Genomic DNA, 27,990 nt, shown 5'->3' with positions numbered 1-27,990 from the left:
TATATTTGATGCCCAATCACCGATCTCTGTATTCCTATTTCATTATTCCACGAATATTCGTTAGTGTTTCTCAGAACTTTCTCCTTTACCATTCCTCCCCTCACCCTGTGGTCAGACTCTTGTCTCCTCCCTCTGGCTCCTCCCTCTTCCACCCCTCCCTTATTTCTCTCACCAGTTGCCCCGGGTAGCCTGGGAGAAGCACCCACTCAGACCCTGACCTGACCCACATCACACACCCAGGTGTGAAGCCTCCGGGCAACTTGAGCCCCACCACCATGGGCTCTTCTCTTGGGGCAGGGGGCAGAGCCGTTCTGGGCCTCATGGCCCTCCTCTGGGCCCTCGTGGTTCCAGGTGAGTCTCTGCGGCTTCCCCGTGGGCCGGGCGGGATGCATCCGGAGGCTGTGGACTCAACCTGCCCTCATCTCATCCCTTGCAGGCATCCAGCAGGAGATCAGGGTGTTCCAGCGGTCCGTGATGGTGGGGCACGCGGGTGGAGCTATCACTATGCCCTGTCAGATCAGTAAGTCTGTGGATTACGTCCACTGGTTCCGCCAACTGGAGGGCCAGGCCCCTGAGAGGCTTCTCTATCTAGCCTTGTCCAAGCGGGATGTGCAGTGGGATTCGGTCCTAAGAGGTGATAAAGTCAACGCGGCCCGCGGCACGGATGGCAAGAGCTGCACCATGTCCTTGAGGAAGCTGGCGAAGAGCGACGAAGGACTGTACTACTGTGCTACCTGGGAATCGGCACAGCAGTGCACGCAGCCCCGGGATCTGCACAAAAAGCGCTGAGACCTACTGCTCTCCCAGTCCTGGCAACTGCCACCGCCTCCAGGTCCCTTAGGTTGCCTTGGGGTGATCTCTCAGTATCCTGACGACTCCCCCCCACTCTAGGGCTTCTGCAAATAAAATCTGATGGGAGCTGAAGCTGACCCAGGTAAAAAGCTGTGCAGGTGGCAGGGACTTTTCCAAAGATTGTCCAGTTCAGCTTGTCTGGAGCATTTGGAGGAGAATCTGGGCTGCTCAATCCACCAGCTACTAAACACATCCAGCTACTGAGCCCTTGAAATGTATTTAGTTCAAGAGTCCACGCTGAGATGGGCTGTATGTCTACAACACAAGCTATATATTGAAGATAGTTGCAGAAAAAAAAAAGTGGAATATCTCTTTAATTATTTTTATATTGACTTACTGTTGAAATATTTTGGACATCTTGGACTAAGTAAAAATAGTCCTAACATTCATTTTTTTAATGCAGAAGCCAAAACATTTTCATCTATGGCTTGAATTGGTGACTCACATTTATTTCTAACGGACAGCTCTGGTATTGACTGAAAATATAAAAATCTGACCATTTCCCTTGAAGGATGCACAGACAAAATGTCACATAAATGATTTCAAGGGTGAAGGACAGTCTAGATCTGCCACAAAATGTTTGAAAGCTGAGCCTGGAAGTGCATGCCTGATCCCAGTCTCTAAGTTGTTCACCCATTGTTACCATTTTGCGGGCGAAGAGACAGCAGTTAGAAGCCCAGGAAACAATATTGGCAATGTCTCAGTGTGCTCCTCTATTGGCATGCCTGGCACTCATGAGTTTGAGTTGATAAAAATCCTCATGGTGATGCAGTTAACCCTGGATGAGACATCAGGTTCTCTGCTTTACACTTCTCTCTGTTGTTTTTTTTTTTTAATTTAATTTATTTTCACTGAAGTATAGTTCACAATAGCCCAAACATGCAAACAACCTAAACTTCCATCAACAAATGAATTAAGAAGATGTGGTGCATATACACAATGGAATACTACTCAGTCATAAAAAAGAATAAAATAATGCCCTTTGCAGCAACATGAATACAACCAGAGATTATCATTCTAAGTGAAATAAGTTAAAAACAGAAAGACAGATACCCTTTTATATCACATATATGTGGAATCTGAAATATGGCACAAATGAACCCATCTATGAAACAGAAACAGACTCAGGGGCACAGAAAACAGGCGTGCGATTGCCAAGGGGAAGGAGGGTCGGGAGGGAAGGACTGGAGCTTGGGATTAGCAGATGCAAACTATTATATATAGAATGGATTGGCAAAAAGGTCCTATTGTATAGCACAGGGAGCTATATTCAATATCCTGTTATACACGTCTCCTTGAATGTCACCACATATGGAATTTTGAGTGAATCTCTGGCTACTCTGCTCTCTTCTATAAAATGAGGTGGTTGAACAGCTAAAAGTATATGCCTCTGATCTCTGTATTTGTAGGAAAATCACACAAATCACTTATCACTATATTCACTACCTTCTTATGAAAAGAAGAAAAAACAAAGAAAGCCTGTGTCACTGATTCTTCAAGCCCAAAACAGGAAAGCCCCTGATGCTGTATGAGGGAGAGAAAGAAAATCTTTTTGAAGTTTAAGCTGAATTTAGACCTTTTCAAGTGGAAATTCAAAGTTTATGTACAGCTTACTAGCAATGGTAAAACAATTAATAAAAGATTCCTAAACTCATTGTCTACCTCCCTGAGCTCTCATTTTGCAGTTAGAAATGTATAATTCATATATGCTTTCCTTCTGAAAGAGCCCAACCCTTCACTGAAGGCCTAATTCAAAGCTAAGATCCCCCAGTATGTGTTAGAAGAGGTGGAGCTAAAGGGGACAGAAACTTACTCTAGCTCTGTATCACATTCATTTAGTTCATCTTTCTAATACAACTCTTTCCTGTTCTTGCAGTCACATCAATGCCTAACTCAACAGAGAGTGAATTTTTTGAACTGGTGACAATGTGGCCAACAAGAAGAACCAGCTCGTCACCCATGTTCTTACAGAGCTATTAATACGTGGTCCACAGTCCCCAGGAAGGGACAGCCCAGTGCCTCTGCTGTGAACCTCAACTATGGCGTGAACCCTATTCTCACCCCTCACTGACTCTGGCTTTTCCTTTATGAGCTTGTGACCTTGAGCAAGATCTTCACGCTTTTAGGCATCAGTTTTCTCAGGTCTAAAGCAGAATATAACCACTCCAAAATGTCTCTCTCTTGGAATTATACCACTTAATGTCAGTTGCAACCTCCACGGTGGTAGATTAGCTGTTTTCTGCATGAAAATCCTACTGAGACATATTTAGAAACCTAGAGTATATCTTTATTGGGTGATCTTGTTTTCAGAGTAATCACTGCCAGGATGAAAGAAATGGTCCCAAGACCGTCACTTACTTTGGGAAGCACATCAGCTAGTCTGTCTCTCTCCAAGTGAGGGATGTAGGATGGCAAAGGCGTGGCTGTGCGTTGTGCTGATGCCCCAGGTCGTGTTCATTGAGGGCAGTGTGATAGAGTAGAAGAGTAATAGATTTTTACTAATTTTTTAAAAACTTTATTGGTATATAGTTATTAATTTTTGAATCAAACTTTTCTGACATTAATTTTCCATACCTCTTTGGCACAGGAAAATAGGACATTTACAGTCAGCTCCTTCCTTGCTCACGTTAGGTGTGAGATGGGTGGGGATCTCCCTGAAGGACAAAGATGGGTGTGGCTGCCCCACACACAGCCTTGACCATGAAGCTCCATCACAGAGTGCATACTGGGAGGCAAGGCTGAGATCTCTAGCACCCCTGACAGAGAGTTCTTCTGTCAGGAGATACCAATGATATCATTCAAGTCAAGGCACTATGGGGATGCAAAGGGTGTACCCCAGTCCACAGTAGGTCCCCTCAGTGGTATCTCTGTGACCTGCCTCCTTCCAAAAAGAGAAGGAGCAGAGAGGAAGGAGATACAGGTCACGGATCCACTGAACTCCTGTGTTACATCTGGATTGTGCTATGCATCTTCCTTATAATGATGTGAGACATAGGTGTTCTTACTACATTTTCAGAGTTAGAACACTGAGTGTTAGACAGCAAATAAATCAAGCAGGTAATAGGCAAAATTAGAATTAAAATAACTTTGTTGTACACTTGAAACTGACAGAACATTGTTAATCAACTATATTCCAAAAGGAACGAAAAATTGTTTTTAAAAGAATGAAAATCAGAATTGAATGATTCTGTGTTCCCTTCTGTAGCACACTGTGGGCACTTGGTATTACAGAAATGTTTGCATTCCAGCTCTATCATTTTCTACCTGATCATCCATCCTTATGTCACATCTTGATCTCTGTGGAGACTTGTTTCTTGGCTCAAAATACCATCATTTACATAAAAGGAGCTAAGGAGTGTAACTGTTTTTGAAAATATAGTGTAAACACTATATTCAAGAATTACAGCTTTATTTTAACATTTTTCTTTTGTACCAGTAATATCAATCATATAGATTTATCTCTGTAGGGAAGGCACTATGCTTGATGCAGTAAGGGATTTAAAATGACAGGGTGGGTCTGGAGCAGACGTGCGAAAATCAAGGTCAGTCCTGTCTCTGTCCTGGCAAATGGACAGCTTATCTGTGATCAGAGGAGCATTCGGTTGCTTCTGGTATTTCTTTTTCTCTTTATCCAATTGAGTGGCTTAAGATTACAGAACAGTCTGGAAGACATTTCTTCTTTCATCATAAGAGAACTGGCCTTAGCTCTCAAATTTTAGTTTAAATAAGGAATCTATAATTTCAAGGAAAATAGTATTCTACAAATTTCTTCTTTTATCCTATGAAAGATAATAAGTCATCACAGAACTTGTATTCTCATTTCTAATTATTGTGGTAAAGAATCGTGTTGCCTGTCACTAATTATTACAGAAATGCAAATCAAAACAATGAAGATTCACCTCGCACTGGTCAGAATGTATCATTAAAAAGTCTACAAATAACAAATGCTAGAGAGATGGTGAAGAAAAGGAACCCTCTTACACTGTTGATGGGAATGTACATTGCTGCAGACACTGTGGAGAACATTATGGAGGTTCCTTAAAAAACTAAAAATAGAATTGCCATATGATCCAGCAATCTCACTCCTAGGCATATCTGGACAAAACTATAATTCAAAAAGATGTATGCACTCAAATTTAATAGCACCAATATTTACAATAGCCAAGACATGGAACCTACCTAATGTCCATTGACAGATGAATGGATAAAGAAGAGGTGGTATATATACACAATGGAATACTGCTGCTAAGTCACTTCAGTCATGTCCAACTCTGTGTGAACCCATAGATGGCAGCCCACCAGGTTCCCCCGTCCCTGGGATTCTCCAGGCAAGAACACTGGAGTGGGTTGCTATTTCCTTCTCCAATGCATGAAAGTGAAAGTGAAAGTGAAGTCGCTCAGTCCTGTCTGACTCTTAGCGACCCCATGGACTGCAGCCTACCAGGCTTCTCTGTCCATGGGATTTTCCAGGCAAGAGTACTGGAGTGGGGTGCCATTGCCTTCTCCAAATGGAATACTACTCAGCCCTAAAAAGAATTAAATAACACCATTCGCAGTGACATGAATGGGCCTAGAGATGCTATGCTAAATGAAGTCAGACAGAGTAACACAAACACTGTGTGATATCACTTACATGTGGAATCTAAAATATGACACAGATGACTTATTTACAAAACGGAAACAGACTCACAGACATAGAAAACAAGCTTATAGCTACCAAAAGGGAAAGGGGTGGGAAAGGGATAGATTAGGAGTTTGGGATTAGCAGATACAAACTACTATATATAAAATATATAAACAACAAGGTCCTACTGTATAGCACAGTGAACTATATTTAATATCCTGTAATAAATATATTGGAAAAGAATATGTGTGTATATACATCAGTCAGTTCAGTTCAGTCGCTCAGTCGTGGCCAACTCTTTACGACCCCATGAATCACAGCATGCCAGGCCTCCCTGTCCTTCACCAACTCCCGGAGTTCACCCAAACTCATGTCCATCAAGTCGGTGATGCCATCCAGCCATCTCATCCTCTGTCGTCCCCTTCCCCTCCTGCCCCCAATCCCTCCCAGCATCAGGGTCTTTACCAATGAGTCAACTCTTCGCATGAAGTGGCCAAAGTATTGGAGTTTCAGCTTTAGCATCAGTCCTTCCAAAGAACACCCAGGACTGATCTCCTTTAGAATGGACTGGTTGGATCCTCTTACAGTATATATGTAATAATTGAATCACTTTGTTGTAAATGGTCTATTAAGTGACAAACACTTTTCTGAATTTTCTTTTCTCTATTGTTTAAGATAAAAAAAATTGTTCTCCTTTCTCCAATAATTTGCAAAATATGTGTTACTGGTTTTCATTTTAGAAACTAACAACATTGTAAGTCAACAATACTCTCCCTCCCCCAAAAACACAATTATGTTACTCGATGAATGGAGAACTTTGTCCACATTGCTCAAGTACACTTGAATTGGTAAATTTGCATTTTCAGTTACTGAAGAGTTTCCTCCTTTCAGAAATATATTCCCAAATCACTAACTGAGCAGCCCTGGTGTTTGTGAGAACGGAAGAGCTTTTCCTTTGATGTGAACTCCAAGCAGTTTCAACACAGATGAACACCTGGAAATTAAAAAAAAATTCTTAATTCTTTGAATACTCTTCCTGGAAATATGGGAAAGCAAAACAGGTGGTTAACCTCCTACTGTCAAACTCTTCTTTTCCTGCTTTTATCCTTTTCATTTTTAATCAGTATTGTCAATGATTAGTCCACCATGGAAAACAGATATTTGGGCCCATTGATCTGAGGAAAACTTATAAAATATCAGATGCCATAAAACCCATCATCAAGGACTTCCAAAAGAACTCAGAAGGTCAAATTGCCAGCCCAAAGTTGTTAAACTGCTAGTCACTCCATGAAGGTAGGAGAAGGCTGAGATCATGGTAGGAGCCTGAACCAGTATGACAGCTCAGGTTGGAAGAAGATGTTTGGGGAAGGAACTAAGCTCATAGCAGCTCCCTGTGGTAAGTAACTTTTTTCTATTTTTACCTTAGTCATGAAAGACTGATAGATGCTTTTCAGAAAAAAAAAAACAAAAAACTTACAATCCCCCTTATCTGACTGCCACACTTGGCCTCAGCACGCGAACAGCAATTTTGCAGCTAGTGGTCACTGTATATGGATGTACATGGAAACAAAACTACTTCCTGTTTGTAAGCCACTGAAATTCATCTTTTAGAATACACACACACACACACACACACAAACACACACACACACACACACACACACACATGCACAATAGACTCAGGCTAGATATTAAACTATTTTAAGGACCATATCTGTTTCATTGTTTCATTTATGTTTCAATATACTTACACCATTACCATAATATGTCATTATGTCAGTAAAGTTGTTGGCAAAGTTTATGTCAGTAAAGTTTTTTTGTAAAAGAATGTAAAAAAAAAAATCCTTTTCTTATAAATGGCTCATTAAGTGAAAAACATTTTTAAAATTTTCTATTCTCTATAGTTTTCCCCCAATAACCTGCAAAACCTGTTACTGATTTTCACCTAAGACCTAACAGCAGTACAAACAAAATTTCTTATAATAAATAACTATATAACATTTGCAAATCCCACTTATTATTCTAGTTTCATAGAGGGAAGCTGAGAGCAGTCAGAATTTATGTCATGATCATTCTTGCTGCATTGCTTGGAAATGTACCAGTGTAATGGAATTTGTGAGCTCAACCATTTCAGCTCCGAAGTCCATGAAAAGAGTCTGCATGGTTGGACATCCTTACTTACTCATTCTCTCAGCAAACATTTTTTGAGGACAGTTTCTGTGTGGATTCTGGAGACAGAAGTGTGAACAAGACACAGACAGAACAAATCCCAACACTCAAACAGCTTATAGTCTAGTGGAAGGGCATTCTAGATGCTGGCTTGATTGGGCCCATATTCTGTGGCCTGTGGCTACCAGAGAAACAACAGATCTTGCATTGATGAACTTGTTTCTTTCTCAAATGATGTAATAGTTATTGCTTATAAAATTCATATATTTTATCTGTCCAAAAAATTTGATAAAATGACCCCAAATCATCCCACTAAAGAGAATAATAATAACATCAGCTACTATTTACTGAGAGCTATACTGTTACCCTGTTTATTTAACTTATATGCACTGTTCATCATGAAAAATGCTGGGCTGGAAGAAGCACAAGCTGGAATCAAGATTGCCGGGAGAAATATAAATAACCTCAGATATGCAGATGACACCACCCTTATGGCAGACAGTGAAGAGGAACTCAAAAGCCTCTTGATGAAAGTGAAAGAGGAGAGTGAAAAAGTTGGCTTAAAGCTCAATATTCAGAAAACGAAGATCATGGCATCTGGTCCCATCACTTCATGGGAAATAGATGAGGAAACAGTGGAAACACTGTCAGACTTTCTTTTTTTGGGCTCCAAAATCACTGCAGATGGTGACTGCAGCCATGAAATTAAAAGACGCTTACTCCTTGGAAGGAAAGTTATGTCCAACCTAGATAGCATATTGAAAAGCAGAGACATTACTTTGCCAACTAAGGTCCATCTAGTCAAGGCTATGGTTTTTCCAGTGGTCATGTATGGATGTGAGAGTTGGACTGTGAAGAAAGCTGAGCACCAAAGAATTGATGCTTTTGAACTGTGGTGTTGGAGAAGACTCTTGAGAGTCCCTTGGACTTCAAGGAGATCCAACCAGTCCATTCTAAAGGAGATCAGTCCTGGGTGTTCTTTGGAAGGAATGATGCTAAAGCTGAAACTCCAGTACTTTGGCCACCTGATGCGAAGAGTTGACTCATTGGAAAAGACCCTAATGTTGGGAGGGATTAGGGGCAGGAGGAGAAGGGGACGACAGAGGATGAGATGGCTGGATGGCATCACTGACTTGATGGACGTGGCTTTGAGTGAACTCCAGGAGTTGGTGAAGGACAGGGAGGTCTGGCGTGCTGCGATTCATGGGGTTGCAAAGAGTCGGACATGACTGAGCAACTGAACTGAACTGAGACATCATGATTTCATGCACTGGAGAAGGAAATGGCAGCCCACTCCAGTGTTCTTGCCTGGAGAATCCCAGGGACGGGGTAGCCTGGTGGGCTGTCGTCTATGGGGTCGCACAGAATCGGACACGACTGAAGCGACTTAACAGACATCATGATAAGTAGTTTCAGTGCCTTATCTTTTCCTCATAAGGAATCTTTGTCTTCCCATTCCACAGATAAGAAAACTGAGGTTTAGAGAATTTCAGGTACTTGCCTAAAGTCACATAACAAATTACTGTGGCAAATACTGGGATTCAGTAGAGACTTGTTTATTCCAAAGGACAGAGTCTGGGCCATTACACAAGGTGAGAAAAATGAAGTCTAAGTTTTTATATTCTGAACATTTACTCCTCTGTAGCTTGATCTTTTAAATGGATTATTTAATTGACTTCTTAATTTGTAATAGGTTATAATTTGTATTATTACTCGTGTGTGAAAACAGGGTTTCTGTGTATTTAAATTGCATGTTTCCAAAATTTATTTGTGAAGACCTAAGATAGAAAATGCCATGTACAGGAAGGGCATGAAATAAGATCAAAGGCACTCAGGGAAGCAGGATGAAAAAAGACTTCTAGCAGAAAGCACAGGTTAAGATTTTAATGCTGAAGGGTAGGAGAGTTATGTGTCTACTCTAGCTCAATTAAAAAAAGTGAATATAAAAAAGAAAAAATGAAAAGGTTGTGGAATACATACTTTTTATTAGCTGATAAAATAAGCACCCCAAAATTTTTAATATAATATGTTTTTACAACATAAAATTAGAAAAGGACTTTAATACACGAAGTTAAGAGAAAAGTGAAATAAAGATGGGATATAGTCTTCAACATCCATTTTATAAAATGGAAGAAATGGTCTTTAATCAAACCCATTTATACTACCAGTTCATCAATGCTACGGATACTGTAACACTTAATGTCATTCACAGACGGTGACTCTCAGCAGATAGGGTCAGGCAGGTAAGGTTTTCACAACCCAACATGATAATAATAGGACTTGAGAAGCAGGCACCCTACCATTTCTCTTATCATCCTGCCTTGAAGACCAAGAGTTGCAAGCTCAATTCTACACATGAGCTGGAGAGAAGTCAGTCTGAGGCTGAAATTTCTAGTAAAAGCTTGGAAAAATATTAATTGTGCTGTTGATTGGGCAGGAGGGGGAAGCCATTTGTTTTGGACAACACAAGTGAAGTAATTCCATATACTGACTATACATACTGGGCTTTAGCCAATGTTCCCTTTGAGTTGCTTAACCCTGGAAATACAGCGGGTAAGACTAGACAAACAACTGCCTTTAAGTTGTGTGTATGAAAAGCACGTGCCCTATGACAATGGCTTTGAGAATTCCTGATGTGTGGAGCATAGTAGAAGGCAAACAAAGGAACAAATCTTCACAGTTAATTGCCACAGACTCAGTTGCAACCCCAAAACACTGAATTCCCATCAGTAAGGGCAAGCCCTGGTCACATGATATTAAAATATTATGTTGGAGTACACAATCAGCTAGTAATAAGAAATCACTAATAATAATGATAATAATAATTATTATGGTCTTTCTTTTCCATAGCAGTTTTAATAAAATCACTTTTTCAGACCTTGTTTCATGTTGGTCTCACTTCAGCATTAAAAGGGATGTCGAACTGATTCACGCTAACACTATGTTTTTAAATAAACAAACGCCGAAAGCTTTAATTTACCTGATTAGCTCAGCCATGGAGCCTGTTATGAGCAAAGTGAATCAGGACCAGAAACTTGGTCTCTTGTATCCCAGGCTGTCATGATTCCACTAGGACTTAAAGAACTCAGGGAAGCTAAATTAGTCTAAAGTTTTTGCCACAGGTTGAATCACTGTGGAATTTAAACAACATGATCTTTGGTGAAGGAACAAAAGTTTTCGTCCTAGGTAAGTACCTGAAGAAGGGCATTTTTTGTCAAGGTAGTGGAGGGAAGGCAAGAAACAAATTGGAATAATAGTTTAAAATGTTTGGGAAAATGGGAATGCGAATGGGGATTAGATTTAGGAGTTTAGGAAAGATATTAAAACAAATCCTTAGAGCATACCATAGACATCTGTGTACAAATATAGTAGGATTTGGCTTTCTGAACATGTGGACTTATATAAAGGGTTCCTGTATAATATATGTGATCATCATGAAAGTGTTCGGTTCAAGGCCAAAGTTGGCTATTATAGGTAAGTTTTGTGAGCTGACACACTTCCTTTCCTGATGGCAAAGGGGTGTTTTCAAAGAACCTGGCTTTGGAGTCAGTCTGATCAGGATGTCTGGGTCTACCATTTACTGTTTATGAGCACTTGGTCAGTTATTCTTCGGCCTCAGTTTCTGAATCCACAAAATGGAATAGCCATATGTATCCAGCAGGTATCGTGTGAGAATTCAATGAAAGCCTGTCAGTAGTGTCCCTGACATACTGTGTAACACATTGTCGGTGCTGGATAGGTGTATCCACACTCTATTCAAATGCAAAGGGAAAACTGCACTCAGGAAGGACGGTTGTTTGCATCCAAAAATATTGACAGAAGAGAAATTCTTCAGAGGATGCAGCTGTACTGCTAACTCCTTAAACAAAAAGTTATCTTACTGTCCACTCACACACACAAAATTGAATTGGGAGGTATTTGTCTCTCTTTAACAGACTGCTTTCTATTTGTCAAGAAAAATGAAGTTAAAATGTATTTGTTTTTATATTTGTTGTTCTATATGTTTTACATCTGAATCCTTTCACTTAATTGATATCATCTCTAACACAAACATTAGGAGAAGGCAATGGCACCCCACTCCAGTACTCTTACCTGGAAAATCCCATGGACAGAGGAGCCTGGTGGGCTGCAGTCCATGGGGTCGCGAAGAGTCGGACACGACTGAGAGACTTCACGTTCACTTTTCACTTTCATGCATTGCAGAAGGAAATGGCAACCCACTCCAGTACTCTTGCCTGGAGAATCCCAGGGACGGGTGAGCCTGGTGGGCTGCCGTCTATGGGGTAGCACAGAGTCGGACACGACTGAAGCGACTTAGCAGCAGCAGCAGCAACACAATTGGCCCTTAGACAATAAACTTGGGCTTCATGATCATATTTATCAGAAAAATTTTAATTCATAAATTAAATGATCATGATGTGAAGTCAATTAAATACAGATGTAAAGGTCATAATGTAATTTGTTTATTTAATGTGAAATAGTTCTAACTATTTAATTTATAAAATATAAGGAAACATAGAGTACTCTTAAGCAATAAAAACAAAGTGTGTGATGGGAGAAATATACAGTATCTTACTATTATAATCAATAAAATACTATTTACACCATGAGTAAGGTGTATAAAATTAAACACATTAGGACCTAATTGTATTTACAACGTAAGTTTTTAAATGGCCTCTGTTTGCTTACTTCTTTAGTAGAAAACTCAGGAATTTTGCTACAGAGGAAAAATTTCTCAAAAATTTTTTTCTTTTTCTTTTCAAATGATAAGTTTAATTTTTCTGTTCTTAAGAAACTGCCCTCAGAATGATTAAAACAACTCTAAACTAGCTCAAAGAGAATATGAGTAAAGTATTTATGTTTCATTTGGAAATAAACTGGAAAGAGTTTTAACATTTATAATTTCAACCATTATTTTAACCATAAATATATAATCAAGAAACATGCCAGCATTTAAGTGGGATCATTTATAAACTACGTTTTGTTATATATGTTGACATCATGTCTATAAGAAATTCAGGAAGCATACATTTAATTTTTAATTATATGTATATTTATTTAGCAGATGAAAACACAGTAAACCATGGAGCTCTAAAGAAGTTCAGCAAACTTATAGGGTAGATTTAACACTGGGGGAGATACAGAATCAAAATTCTGTGCATTCTTAATCATGCTTAAACTTGAAATGAAATTTCAAAAGAAAATGTGCCTTGGTAAACATTCTCTAAAGTGAAGCAAAATTCTGATAAATGCATTACTTGATAAGGTTTATATAAAGCATGTCAGAAAATTATACATTTTTAATAGAAGTTATGGAAATATTGCTATTTTGTTTCCAAATTCAAGGCACTGTAAACAATCAACTCCTCCACTCAAAAATCTGAAAGTTTTCAGATCTGAAGTTCAGATGTTATATAAACTTAGAAACTCACCAGAAGAATCCCATCACTTCAGAAACAGGCAGGTGATCCACATTTGAAGCTTTAAGTTCAACATCACAAATTGTCAAGTACACAGGGACTCTAATTCCCATTATAAAAAATGACTGTATATTGTTTAAAAATACAATAAATTTCCTACTGACATTTATTTATATGAGAAGTAAGATCAGTTCAGTTCAGCTCAGTTGATCAGTCATGTCCGACTCTTTGCGTACCCATGAACCGCAGCACACCAGGCCTCCCTGTCCCCGTCCATCACCAACTCCCGGAGTTTACCCAAACTCATGTCCATTGAGTTGGTGATGCCATCCAACCATCTCATCCTCTGTCATTCCCTTCTCCCCCTGCCTTCAATCTTTCCCAACATCAGGGTCTTTTCAAATGAGTCAGCTCTTCGCATCAGGTAGCCAAAATATTGGAGTTTCAGCTTCAACATCAGTCCTTCCAATGAACACCCAGGACTGATCTCCTTGAGGATGGACTGGTTGGATTTCCTTGCAGTCCAAGGGACTCTCAAGAAAGAGTCTTCTCCAGCACCACAGTTGAAAAGCATCAATTCCTCAATGCTAAGCTTTCTTTATAGTCCAACTCTCACATCCATACATGACTACTGGAAAAACCATAGCCTTGACTAGATGGACCTTTGTTGACAAAGATAAATATGGTTCATTCCAGAGTAGTTTAATGGAGTTCCACAGAGTTGCAAAACATGAGGATGAATTATGTGGCCAAAGAGAGCACAAGTTACAAAACAGGATAGGAAGGAAAGCAGTGGAGAGAAGGGAACTTTCCTACACTGTTGGTGGGAATGCAAACTGGTGCGGTGACTATGCACAACAGTAGGGATGTTCCTTAAGAGACTAAAAATAGAGCTACCATATGATCCTGCAATCCCACTCCTGGGCATATTCCCAGAGAAAAACATGGTCTGAAAAGATACAAGCACCTCTATGCTCATAGCAGCACTATTCACAATATCCAAGACCTGAAAGTAACCTAAGTGTCCAATGACAGAAGAAGGGATAAAGAAGATATGGGGTGTGTGTGCGTATATATATACTGGAATATTACTTAGCCATTAGAAAAGATGAAACAATGCCATTTGCAGCAACATGGATGGACCTAGAGATTGTCCTACCGAATGAAGTAATTCAGACAGAGAAAGAGATAAATATCATATGTAGAGTCTAAAAAGAAAAGATATAATTGAAATTATTTACAAAACAGAAACCAACTCACAGACTTAAAGAACAAACTTGTGGTTACAGTGGGGAAGGGTGGAGGGAGGGACAGTTAGGGACTTTGAGACTGACATATACACACTGCTATATTTAAAATCGGATGAGGCAATGGCACCCCACTCCAATACTCTTGCCTGGAAAATCCCATGGATGGAGGAGCCTGGTAGGCTGCAGTCCATGGGGTCGCTAAGAGTTGGACACGACTGAGCGACTTCACTTTCACTTTTCACTTTCATGCATTGGAGAAGGAAATGGCAACCCACTCCAGTGTTCTTGTCTGGAGAATCCCAGGGATGGGGGAGCCTGGTGGGCTGCCATCTATGGGGTCACACAGAGTCAGACACTACTGAAGCGACTTAGCAGCATATTTAAAATGGATAACCAACAAGGACCTACTGTTTATAGTACAGGGAAGGGAATTTTGCTCAATATTCTGTAACAATCTAATTGGGAAAAGAATTTGAAAAAGAAGAGATACATGTATACGTATAACTGAATCACTTTGTTGTACATTTGAAACTAACACAACATTGTTAATCAGCTATACTCAAATATAAAATTAAAAGTTTGAAAAAAGTCAAAGATTCTCACCTCTAGAGAAACTATCAGAGTTAACTGGACTTCTCCCCCATTCTCATTCTCACCACACACCCAAATGCTTCATTTTTTAAATATAATTTTATTTTTTAATTTTTTGTCCTTGCTGCATCTTCTTTGCTGCAACATGGGCTTTTCTCTAGTTTCAGAGAGTGGAGCTACTCTTCACTACAGTGCGGGCTTCTCATTGCAGTGGCTTCTTTTGTTTGAAGCTTGGGCTTTAGGGCACGAGGCTTCATAGTTGCAGCACAAGGGCTCAGTAGTCATGTTTTCAGGGGTCTAGAGCACAGGCTCAATAGTTGTGGTGCAGGGGCTTAGTTGCTCGAGGCATGTGGAATCTTCCGGATCAGGGATCGAATGTGTGTCTCCTACATAGGCAGGAGGATTCTTTACCACTGAGCCATTAGGGAAGCCCATCCATTCACTTTAAAACAGGCTCCACTCTGATAAACAAAAGAGATGTTAAAAAATAAATGTGTTCATGAATTTTGGAAGGAGATAAAACTCATACCCCATCTTACCATATGGAAAAAGAACAAAGGCCAACGTGTGATCCAGGTTCTACTCTGCTAGCTGTGACTTTGGGCAAGTTACATAACCTCTTGAATGTCTCTTTCTATTGAAAATAAGAAGGATAGTAAGTCCCTTACAATCTACTGTGAATGTAATCCATGGTGAGCACTAGTTCAGTGACAAGTTTTCTTCCTTTTATTACATGCTAGTTTATTCCATGGTTCTCCATGTTTCTCTAATAACTATTTTAAATTCTTTTCTATCTCCCTCCGCAGATAAAAAACTTCCTGCAGATACCTCCCCAAAACCCACAATTTTTCTTCCTTCAATTAATGAAGTCAACCATCAACAGGCTGCAACATATCTTTGTCTCCTGGAAAATTTTTTCCCTGATGTTATTAAGGTTTCTTGGAAAGAAAAGAATAGCAACAGAGTTCTGCCATCCCATCAGGGAAATACCACAAAGACCAATGACACATACATGACGTTCAGCTGGCTGACCGTGACAGAAAACTCCATGCATAAAGAGCACATATGTATCGTCCAACATGAGAAAACTACAAGAGGAAAAGATCAAGAGATTCTTTTTCCTGCAGTGAATGAAGGTATGTGAATATAAACATAAATATAAATATAACCTCCCTTGGGCTTCCCTAGTGGCTCAATGGTAAAGAATCCACCTGCCAATGTAGGCGACATGGGTTTGAGCCCTGGGTTGGCAAGATCCCCTGGATTCAGAAACACAAACCCACTCCAGTATTTTTGCCTTGGAAATTCCAGACAGAGAAGTCTGAGTCACAAAAGAAGAGTCAGACACAACTTAGCAACTAAACAACAATAACCTCCCAGAACACAGTTTTTCAAAGACAATACCCCAACTTTTCTGTCAAGTCAAATAAACATGTCTTTCTAAGATGTTGTTATGTTTAATGGTAGCATAAATGTTTTGAAATTCCCACTAGAATTAAAATAGTACAGTCATGGGAACATTAAAACAAAAAAGAAAAAAGATTTTTAAGCTTTCTCAGCCTCAGTTTCATCTTCCAAAATGTTACAGTCACAATGATGATTTTAGGGTCTTTGTATGGATTAAATGAAAGAAAATATATGAAAGCATCTAGCAACTTAGTGCCGGAAGCCTCTAGCAACTTAGTGCCGGAGAAGGCGATGGCACCCCACTCCAATACTCTTGCCTGGAAAATCCCATGGATGGAGGAGCCTGGTAGGCTGCAGTCCATAGGGTCGCTAGGAGTCGGACACGACTGAGTGACTTCACTTTCACTTTTCACTTTCATGCATTGGAGAAGGAAATGGCAACCCACTGCAGTGTTCTTGCCTGGAGAATCCCAGGGACAGGGGAGCCTGGTGGGCTGCCATCTATGGGGTTGCACAGAGTCAGACACGACTGAAGCGACTTAGCAGCAGCAGCAGCAACTTAGTGCACAACAAATTTGCAAAAAGAAATTCCACTTTTGATTGCTTGGTTGATCAGGAAATAAGAACATTTATATTTCTTTCAGGAATGCTCTACTCACCAAGCAAAGTCATTCTCACTTTAATCCTGGTTTTACTCAAAGTATAAGTCAGAAACAGTGGGTTATTAAATGACAAAATGATGTTCTTATGAGGAAACCAGACTGCAGTTCAACAAAAAGTATTGAGTTGGCTAAAAAGTTTATTTGGGTTTTCATAAGATGTTATGGAAAAAACTTGAAAGAACTTTTTGACCAACTGAAGAGAATAATTTACTGCTGCAGTTTTATTATGGTCTTAGTTAAATTTTGTACTTTATTTACTACCTTGAAGTTAAAATTAGTAATTAAAGATCGGGTGAGACTAAAGTGTGCAAACTTATTCCCACTGTACATAATGAATGCATTTCTTGCTATTAGAAAAGGTCTTTCAAGATACTTTTATTGTAGCCCTAGCACATGCTAGGTCTGGAGGGATGTGTGGATGGACACACTCGGGTGAATTACTGTCCTAGGAGGATGCACTACAGTCAAGAGAATATACACTTTTCTGGATGAGTCAGGGTCACTTGCGATCCAGGCATGATGTCCCAAAGCAGCCCCTGTGAGCAGATGCTGGACATGTCCACACGGTGGGGGCAAAGTGCCGGGTGTATCTTGACCTTGACAGTGGTCCTCTAACGCACTGGACTCGGGCCTTAACGTTCTGAGTAATTCACCTAGCAGACCGAAGGCCACAGAGTGCCCATCAGAGGAATCACTTTGTGCTTTTCTCTGTGGTTCGGAAGCCTTTTCAAGCAGTGGGAACCAAGCACATAGAATGTGCACAGACATTTGCTGTGCACCAGTCTGAATTTCTGAAGTAAGTCTTTATCTTCTCTGATTCTTAGTTTGCCAATGATCAAATCAAGCTTGAACATTTGCCTTGGCTTTGTCCTGGGACTGCAATGAAGAGCAAATGAAATAAAGTCAGCAAAAAAATTGCATTCTAAAACATAAATGGGTGTATTTATTCATGCATCTACTGTAATATTTATATTCTTTCCTTAAACTAATCAAAACTAAGATTACAGAAACTGCCCTAAATTTCTATTTCCACTCATTCTACTCTAAGAAATACATAATAAACAAATTTGTTAAGTGCAGTTTAATATAATCATGGCTGTAACTGTCCTATTAGGTTTTAATTTTTCTGTGATTAAGGAAAAATAAAAAGGGTAGTAAGTTTCATGGTGATAATTACCATAAAGGAGACAAGTTCCCTTTTATCATGTGTGATACTTGGCACTTAATTTCTGAAATAAATGTTTCCCATGGATTTCATGGCCATATAGCTAAAGAGGGCATTTCTGTAAATGTCACTCTTTAGTAAATTTCCCATTCCAGTGTTCTTGTCTGGAGAATCCCAGGGACAGGGGAGCCTGGTGGGCTGCAGTCTATGGGGTCACACAGGGTTGGACACGACTGAAGCGACTTAGCAGCAGCAGTAAATTTCTAATGCTATTTTTGGGAAGTTTCTTGTTTTTGATAAAAGTTAAGAATATTATATGGGCTTCCTTGGTGGTTCAGATGGTAAAGAATCTCCCTGCAATGCAGGAGAATTGGATTCTATTCCTGGGTTGGGAAGATACTTTGGAGAAGAGAATGACTATCCACTCCAATATTCTTGCCTGGAGAATCCCATGGACAGAGGAGCCTGGTGGGCTACGGTCAAAGGGGATACAAAAAGTTGGACTCAACTGAGAGACTAATGCTTTCATTTTCAAGAATAGTGTGTTGTTGTTCTGTTTCTCAGTTGTGTCTGACTCTTTGCAACCCCGTGGACTACAGCGTGCTAGGCTTCCCTGTCATCACCATCTCCCGGAGCTTGCTCAGACTCATGTTTATTGAGTTGGTGATGCCATCCAACCATCTCATCCTCTTGTCCCCTTTTTGTCCTGCCTTCTATCTTTCCCAGCGTCAGGGTCTTTTCCAATGACATGGCTCTTCCTATCAGGTGGCCAAAGTACTGGAGCTTCAGCTTCAGCATCAGTCCTTCCAATGAATATTCAGGGTTGATTTCCTTTAGGATTGACTGGTTTGATCTCCTTGCTGTCCAAGGGACTCTCATGAGTCTTTTCCAACACCACAGTTTGAAAGCATCAATTCTTTGGTGCCCAGCTTTCTTTATAGTCCAACTCTCACATGCATACATGACTACAGGAAAAACCTAGGTTTGACTATATGGACCTTCGTTGGCAAAATAATATCTCTGCTTTTTAATACACTATCTAGTTTTGTCATAGCTTTTCTTCCAAGGAGAAAGCGTCTTTTAATTTCATGGCTGAAGTCACCATCCACAGTGATTTTGGAGTCCAAGAAAATGAAGTCTTTCACTGTTTCCATTGTTTCCCCAGCTATATACCATGAAGTGATGGGACCAGATACAGTAATCTTCTTTTTTATATATTTTTTTAGTTTTAAGCCAGCTTTTTCACTCTCCTAACTTCATCAAGAGGTTCTTTAGTCCCTCTTCACTTTCTGCCATTAGGGTGGTGTCATCTGCATATCTGAGGTTATTGATATTTCTCCCAACAGTCTTGATTCCAGCTTGTGCTTCATCTAATCTGGCATCTGCCTCTAAGTTAAATAAGCAGGGTGACAATATACAGCCTTGATGTACTTTTTTCTCAATTTGGAACCAATCTGTTGTTTCATATTCAGTTCTAACTGTTGCCTTCTTGATCTGCATACAGGTTTCTCAGGAAGCATGTAAGGTGGTCTGCTATTCCCATCTCTTTAAGAAATTTCCAGTTTGTTGTGATCCACACAAAGGCTTTAGCATAGAAGTAAATATTTTTCTGAAATTCTCTAGCTTTTTCTATGATCCAACGTATGTTGGCAATTTGATCTCTGGTTCCTAAGCCTTTTCTAAATCCAGTTTGAACATCCAGAATTTCTTGGTTCATGTGCTGTTGAAGCCTAGCTTGGAGGATTTTGAGCATGACCCTGCCAGCATGTGAAATTATTGCAATTGTGTGGTAGTTTGAACATTCTTTGGCATTGCCCTTCTTTGGGACTGGAGTGAAAACTGACCTTTTCCAGTCCTGTGTCCACTGCTGAGTTTTCCAAATTTTCTGACATATTGAATGCAGCACTTTAATAGCATCATCTTTTAGGATTTGAAATAGCTCAGCTGGAATTCTATCATGTCCACTTGGAAGCACAAATCATGAAGTGATTTTTTAAAAGATAGAAAATTCATCAGGTCCAAGTTTTTGACCAATCTTGACTGAGAAAGAGATCTTAGTATACACTGCAGTTTATGGTGAAATTTTTTTTATTTTTTCACCTCAATCAATTCATAGTAATAAGAGGTTTGTTCATCTTTAGTGAATGTAGTCACTGCAAGCAAAAGAAATAAAGTTAAAAGAATCGTTTTTTGGTTGTCCTGGGTCTTCGTCACTATGTGCAGGCTTTCTCTGGTTGCGGTCAGTGGGTACTACTCTTCTTTGAGGTGCTTGGATTTCTCATTGCAATGGCTTCTCGTGCTGCGGAGCATGGGCTAAGTAGTTGTGGGGCACGGGCTTAGTTGCCTTGTGGCATGTGGAATCTTTCAGATCAGAGATTGAAACCATGTCCCCTGGATGGGCAGATGGATTCCCACCCACTGTACCATCAAGGAAGTCCCAGAGAGTTTTAAGACACATTAAGGTCAGTTCTTGAGGATGATTATATTAATATTTCACTCTTGGAATTTACTGCAAAGACTTAACACCTCAAACTCATTTTTTATAGTGAAAACTGATCTCAATGAAGGCATAAAATGGCATACCAGAACCAAATCCATATGGATAAGAACATATCCAGAAGAAAAGGAATAAACCAAACAACCACTATGACTCTGTTTTCCTGGATCCATTTTCTATATGGAAAACTATAATGCAATTTGGCTGATTTTTTTTTTTGTATTTGGAATTTCCTATCCCTGGAATTGCACTGAAATGTTGACCTCCTATATAAACGAGGTCACTGATAAGAATAATTAAGATATCTGGAAAAGAAGATGCTTTTAGTGTCTACAGTAGAATTCTGTTGTTCATTGGTTACTTTCTCTCTCTTTCTGTGGCTTATTTTACAAAGTACTTTACACAGGCTCTGTCTCATTTAATCTCTCACAATAATCCTTTGAATGCTGGCTCTGTCATCACTGGTACCATTGGTCCAACTCTCTGCCAGTCACTTTCCCTCTGATCCTTATTTCTTCTTTTGTAACATGGAATCCTCCAAAATACACCTCACTCCAGTGTCATTGGAAGATTAAAGAAGGTAACACATGTGAAGTAGTTAGGGTAGTTATAGTTGCTCACTAGCTATTAGCCTTATTGTTTTCATTATGCCCACAAACACCACAAATGCAGAAATCATGTGCATGAGTCAGGGATACTGGGAACGTGTGTGATTTGGAAAGTTGTGACTGCTTTCCTTTGCTTAGAAGGGAAATTTACCTGAGCCAGACTTCCTTGAATGTGGGATTCTGTTGCAGATTCTAGGATTGGATGTGTTCATCTTGGGAACATCCTTTCATGTCAGCAGTGGACGCTCAAGATGTAGAGAAGCCACTTTTTCTGTTAGCCTTTCTGCAAATATTTCTTGAAATTGTATTTTGGACAGACATTGTCACGTGTAGAAAACAATATATGAATTAGATCTACTGAACTACATATTATCAGATGAACTATTTCTGGATTTGTAGAGCTCATATTTTAATCTGTCAGCAGATTATATATATATAATATATATGCTACATGCATACATACATATATATGTTACACATACACATATAAACACGCATGCACACTGTCAAATAATGAACATGAATGATTGACAATACTTTCTCTCATTTATTGTAGTTTTCAACCCAGTTGTCACTACTACTGAGCCTCCAAATGATTGTTTGAAAGATGAAAGTGGTAAGTTTTTGTGTATGTTTGCTTTTATGTTGGGCTTCCCTGGTGGCTCAGTGGTAAAAATCTGCCTGCAATGCAGGAGCCACAGGAGACATGGGTTTGACCCCTGGGTCAGGAAGATCCCCTGGAGGAGGGCATGGCAATCCACTCCAGTATTTTTTCCTGGAGAATCCCATGGATAGAAAAGCCTGGAGGGCTACAGTCCATAGGGTCTCAAAGAGTCAGACATGACTGAAGCGTCTTAGCAGGCTTGCATGCACCTTTATGTTAAGCTTTAGTATTTTTTTCCCTTCTGATTAATTAACTTCTTTTGAACTTCTCTGGCTTAAAGTAGAAAAGAACAAATATCTGGAATGGTGATGCTAAAAATTTTCATAGTTTCAAGAACCGACTGACTTGTCTAGCAGCAGATTTTATATATATATACACACACACTTATATATACATACACACACACACTGTCATAATGGGTGTGGACAATTGATTAATATTTGCTCTCATTTCTTCTAGAAGTCACTGATACTGATTTTACAAAAGCTTGTGCAAGAGATGAAAGTGGTAAGTTTTTGTATATATTTGCCTTCATGTCATCCTATAGCATTTTCCTTTTCTCCTGATGAAATTACCTTTTGAACTTTCCTGGTTTATGGTAGGAAAGACCAATTATTTCTGAAACTTTAAGATTCATACATTTGATCAGTATCTCTCCTGTCTCTATTGGCAGATTTTATATATATGTGTGTGTATTGTGTACATATATACATACACACAAACATACATATACATATATATCATGTATCAAATAGTAAGAATGAACAATTGACTACTATTTTCTCTTCTAGAATTCGCTAATTCTACAAAAGCATGTCTGAAAGATGAAAACAGTAAGTTTTGTCTGTATTTGCCTTTATGTCATGTTATAGCACTTTTTTCCTCTAGATAAATTAAACTTTTGAACTTGGTTTAAGGTAGAAAATCAGAAAGTCTGGATATTGCAAAATAGACTGTTATACGGTCTATAAGGAAATCTTAAGTAAGTCTATTATTTAGATTGTTACACTGTCTATATATTTTAGGTTACACATATTTTAAGTAAATCCAACATTCTGTAAGAGTCATCTTAACACAATAAATACTGGTTTTGGTGTGAGATGACTCTCAATTAGAGGATGCAGTGATAGGCTCTGAATTATTCAATAATGGGTTTCACTCAATTGTGTAGCTTTTGATTATAGTGACTATGCAAAAATGATACCAAGTTGCTTTTATGTAAGTGCACTATGTTATTGCTAGTACCTAATAACATAAACTGATGCTTATAGAGAGTTTCATATTCCTACAGATGGCCTTATACTATGCCTTTTGTGTATTTTAAGTATGATTTTCATAAAGCTCCTAAGAGGGTATATATCCAGTTCAATTCAGTCGCTCAGTCATGTCTGACTCTTTGTGACCCCATGAACCACAGCATGCCAGGCCTCCCTGTCCATCACCAACTCCCGGAGTCCACTCAAACCCATGTCCATCGAGTCGGTGATGCCATCCAACCATCTCATCCTCTGTCATCCCCTTCTCCTCCTGCCTTCAATCTTTCCCAGCATCAGGGTCTTTTCCAATGAGTCAGCTCTTCGCATCAGGTGGCCAAAGTATTGGAGTTTCAACTTCAATATCAGTCCTTCCAATGAACACTGAGGACTGATCTCCTTTAGGATGGACTGGTTGGATCTCCTTGCAGTCCAAGGGACTCTCAAGAGTCTTCTCCAACACCACAGTTCAAAAGCATCAATTCTTCAGGGCTCAGCTTTCTTTATAGTCCAACTATCACATCCATATCTGACCACTGGAAAAAACATATTAATTTCCCCCCATTTTACAGATGAGGGCAATGAGCTAAAATTAATCAAATCCCTTGTACCAAGTCTCACGACCCCACTCCAGTACTCTTGCCTGGAAAATCCCACAGACGGAGGAGCCTGGTAGGCTGCAGTCTATGGGGTCGCTAACAGTCGGAGATGACTGAGCGACTTCACTTTCACTTTTCACTTTCATGCATTGGAGAAGGAAATGGCAACTCACTCCAGTGTTCTTGCCTGGAGAATCCCGGGGATGGGGGAGCCTGGTGCGTTGCTGTCTATGGGGTCACATAGAGTCGGACACAACTGAAGCGACTTAGCAGCAGCAGTACCAAGTCTCACAGCTAGATCTGGAATTTCAACCTAGGACATTTGAATCCCTCCTCTAAGACACTGATATAGGGTAAGAAATCCAAAAACCAAGGCCTTGACACAATGGACATCTGGCCGAGGGTGTAAGTGCCTGGGCTTCCAACTATCACAGACTAGAGTTCTTTGGTTATTAGTTGCATTAATGTGGGTGCATTACTTACACTGCTAAACAGCAGAATCCTCACCTGCCAATAGGGAACAATTACACCTAACTCAGTAATTGAAGGTGAGTGCTTCCCTGGTGGCTCAGACAGTAAAGAATCTGCCTGCAATGTGGGAAACCCGGGTTTGATCTCTGGGTTGGGAAGATCCACTAGAGAAGGGCATGGCAACCCACTCCAGTATTCTTGCCTGGGAAATTCCATGGACAGAGGAGGCTGGTGGGCTACAGTCCATGGGGTCGCAAAGAGTCAGACATGACTGAGCAACTAACACTTTCACTTTCAGTTCTTACAGAGATAAGGTCACCTATGTGGAATATCTCCATAGGGTATCCATTTAGCTGGCACAGGATCAGTACTAGTTAGTGGCCCCTTCTCCCTACGTGAGGGTTCTTAGTGAATTTAGAAGCACTGGCTCCACTCCTGCTGATCCCTTCTTCATTCCCACTGTGTCAGGGGGCCTGAAACTCAGCTAACACCTGACCTGACACTGGGCAGTAAGTTATGAGCCTGTCACCTTCTGAGATCCTTTCCACACCATATACTAGTGATTCTGGAGTTCTGACTCCATAGAGAGGGATATTTCCTCAGGAACAGACTTCAGCCTTGTGGTTCATTTAGCCAAGTCAGATCCATCATCACTGTTGTTAATTATTCCTTGACATCATATATTTCTTGTAAAACTTCAAAGGAGAGTAAGCGCAATTAGCCTATAATATCACAGCCACGATGAGAGACATTCAGGACAGACAGGTGACTGAGGTATGAGCGCCTAAACTTTCTGAGAATTGGGCTAACCACTGTCTTCCATTTTGCACAATGTTCACTTTACTACACCCTGCCCCACCCACCGTAGATGCCACCAAATTTCAGATCGTAACCTCATCGTAATCTCACTGATGCACAAGGTGTAATCCATCAGATCCTTCCAAACCAGTGATTCGACTTGATATTTATGCCAAATATCAAATGTCTGGGGTATGCACTGAATGTGGAGATGCAGAACTACATGACAGCTAAGAATGTGCTCATTAAAATCATGTTGCTGGGATTGAAATGTGGTTTCTGGTACTTTCTAAATGTGTGACGGCAAGCAAATTACTCCTCTCTGTCCTCATTGTCCTCTCTGTCCTCTCTGTCCTCTATTTGTAAAATGGGGGTCGACCCCATAGATGGCAGCCCACCAGGCTCCCCCGTCCCTGGGATTCTCCAGGCAAGAACACTGGAGTGGGTTGCCATTTTCTTCTCCAATGCATGAAAGTGAAAAGTGAAAGTGAAGTGGCTCAGTTGTGTCTGACTCTTAGCGACCCCATGGACTGCAGCCTACCAGGCTCCTCCATCCATGGGATTTTCCAGGCAAGAGTACTGGAGTGGGGTGCCATTGCCTTCTCCAAATGATCTTATAGGTTATCATAAAAATTAAACAAGGTTAAAAATTTGCATGCAAAGCTCTTAGAAAAGTGTTTAGCATTTGGCTAGTGGTTAATGAATATTACTCGTTATTTTTTAGACATATGGCAAGGGTGAAGAAAATGCTGAAAGCAATTTATCACAAATGATTTTCCCTACTGGACTCCATTAAAAATATAACCTTACTTTTTAATATTTTGGAGGGTTCTAGTGAATTTAGCTGAGGTTGTTGACTTGAACTGTGAACTGAATTCTGCGCCGTCCTGGTGGTGGTGGTTGTGATGATACATGTTTACCTTGGGGTTTGGTGTTACAGGGGTGTCATGCCAATGCAGATGATCAGAAGTAAACAATTGTGACCATTCTTCTTATTGGGCTTCCCCGGTGACTCAGATGGTGAAGAATCTGCCTGCAATGTGGGAGACCCGGGTTTGATCTCTGGGTTGGGAAGATCCCCTGGAGGAGGGCACGGCAACCCACTCCAGTATCCTTGCCTGCAGAATCCCCATGGACAGAGGAGCCTGGTGGGCTACAGTCCATGGGGTTGCAAAGAGTCAGACACGACTGAGTGACTGAGCACACACACAGTGTTAGGAGGTGTGTCCTATCCTTCTGAAAGAATGGGTAATAATCATATGACTTCTCCTAGATACCGTGCAGCTGCAGTTCACGTACAACTCTGCTTACTACACCTACCTCCTCCTCCTCCTCAAGAGTGCCATCTACTTTGTCACCACCTCCTGCTGCGTGTTTAGGAGAACAGGTGTCTGCTGTGACGGGAAGAACTCGTGACGCAGGGGACAGCAAAGGGGCCAATTTCCCTTCTTCATCTATTGTGTCAGAAACTCTCTACTGAAGACCTAGCCAGCCTTGCTTTCTGGGTTTGGGTTATTTCAGGTGTTGTGTCTAATTTTCTATCATTGTATAAGGGTTTTTCAAAGCACTGGGCAGACAGTTTTCCTCTCTGACAAGAATTCTGCCATTACTCAAAGGCACGGCCCAGGGCTAGTCCAGGGGAGCCTCTCCCACCACTGTCCCCACAACCTCATCAGCTCCTCCCCACCCCCAAGTCCTCATGCCCCCCTGGAGCACACACAGTGCGTATTTCCCTGTTTCCTCCTTGAGCATCTCCACCGAGACCATGGCCCTGATCTTCCGTCACACACCCTGGAGATGCTGGCTTTGCTACTTGAATCCTGTACTTTGGTTTTCACAATAAGCACAATAAATTTTAAAAAAGAAATCAAAAGTCCCTTTTTATCTGTGTACTTTAATTTCATGAAACTAGTCAAGGTGAGAAACAGCATGACAACAGTGATATCAAATTCAGTTCTGCTTATAATAATGGCCAACACCACATTTCTAGGTCTTTCCCTGAGACAGTGGTCATGGTGCTGCTCTCTTTGGGGCACTGGCTCCAAGGGGACCCACAGCCAAAAGAAGGTGCCAGGGTTCCTTCTCTTTCAAAGTCACCAGATTCAGACTCATTGGTTTGAGATGTTCCTATGGCAACAGTGTGACTGACACCCAGCATGACTTGCACTTGTGTGTGTTCAGATCTGTAGTAGTGCCTCACAAGCACTGCCTCCTGCTCCTCACATTAACCCCATGAGAACTGCACCAACACCAGAGGGGCACTGGGTGGAGGGCGCAGCATGAAGACTCTGACCCCCAAGGGCCTGGATTTGAACCCTGGGTCTGTATTAGTATCTGTGTGACCTCAGGTAGCGATTTGAACTCTAGTGCCATCATTTCCACATCTGTGTAACAGAGTTACAGTTATGTCTTCTGGAACATGAGGAGTAGATATGTTGGTGATGCTTGGACCATGCAAGCCCTCAGCGACATTAGCATCTACTGTCTGTAGCTCTACTGTAAAGTCGGTAGATTCTACACATATACCGAACTACCAAGAATCATCTGTAATCTCATATCCCTGCAGACAAGCTGGACTCCTCTTGACTCAACTGGACTCAGTTTTAACAATTCACCGGGAATCTCATTAATTGTCTAAGAGCCCTTGGAGGAAGGTACAGTTAAAGTCGATAGTTTACAGATTGGAGAGATTGAGTATTCTGCTCGTGGTCACTCTTTTGTAAGTAACAGTCATTTAGAGCCAGGTCTCTAAGATCTCAGAGCCCATATTTTGTTTCTTAGGATCCTGTGGCTTTCCCTTGACTCATTTGCTACTGGGAAAAACAAAACAAACCCCAACAAAACAGAACATGCATTGCTTCTTTGCTAAAGGCCTCCTCCAAAGAGTCCATGAGAATTTTCTTAAGGACTTGCAGGTGCGTCTGCCTTCTCCTCACGTATATCCTCTGGAATCACCATAG

At 40.5% G+C, this 27,990-nt stretch overlaps 1 gene segment (V, D, J or C); it reads left to right on the top strand.

Moving 5' to 3' along the window:
• The first annotated feature begins 164 nt into the window (after nt 1–164).
• On the top strand, nt 165–26,903 carry LOC102396333. The segment is given in 7 exon segments: nt 165–351; nt 437–743; nt 10,782–10,831; nt 15,713–16,042; nt 21,802–21,861; nt 22,701–22,742; nt 26,304–26,903. Coding segments are annotated over 7 exon segments (1,008 nt in total).
• The last annotated feature ends 1,087 nt before the right edge of the window (nt 26,904–27,990 follow it).

Source organism: Bubalus bubalis, chromosome 8 (genome assembly GCF_019923935.1).
Source record: "Bubalus bubalis isolate 160015118507 breed Murrah chromosome 8, NDDB_SH_1, whole genome shotgun sequence".
NCBI lineage: Eukaryota > Metazoa > Chordata > Mammalia > Artiodactyla > Bovidae > Bubalus > Bubalus bubalis.
This window is presented reverse-complemented; position numbering and strand designations above follow the sequence as displayed.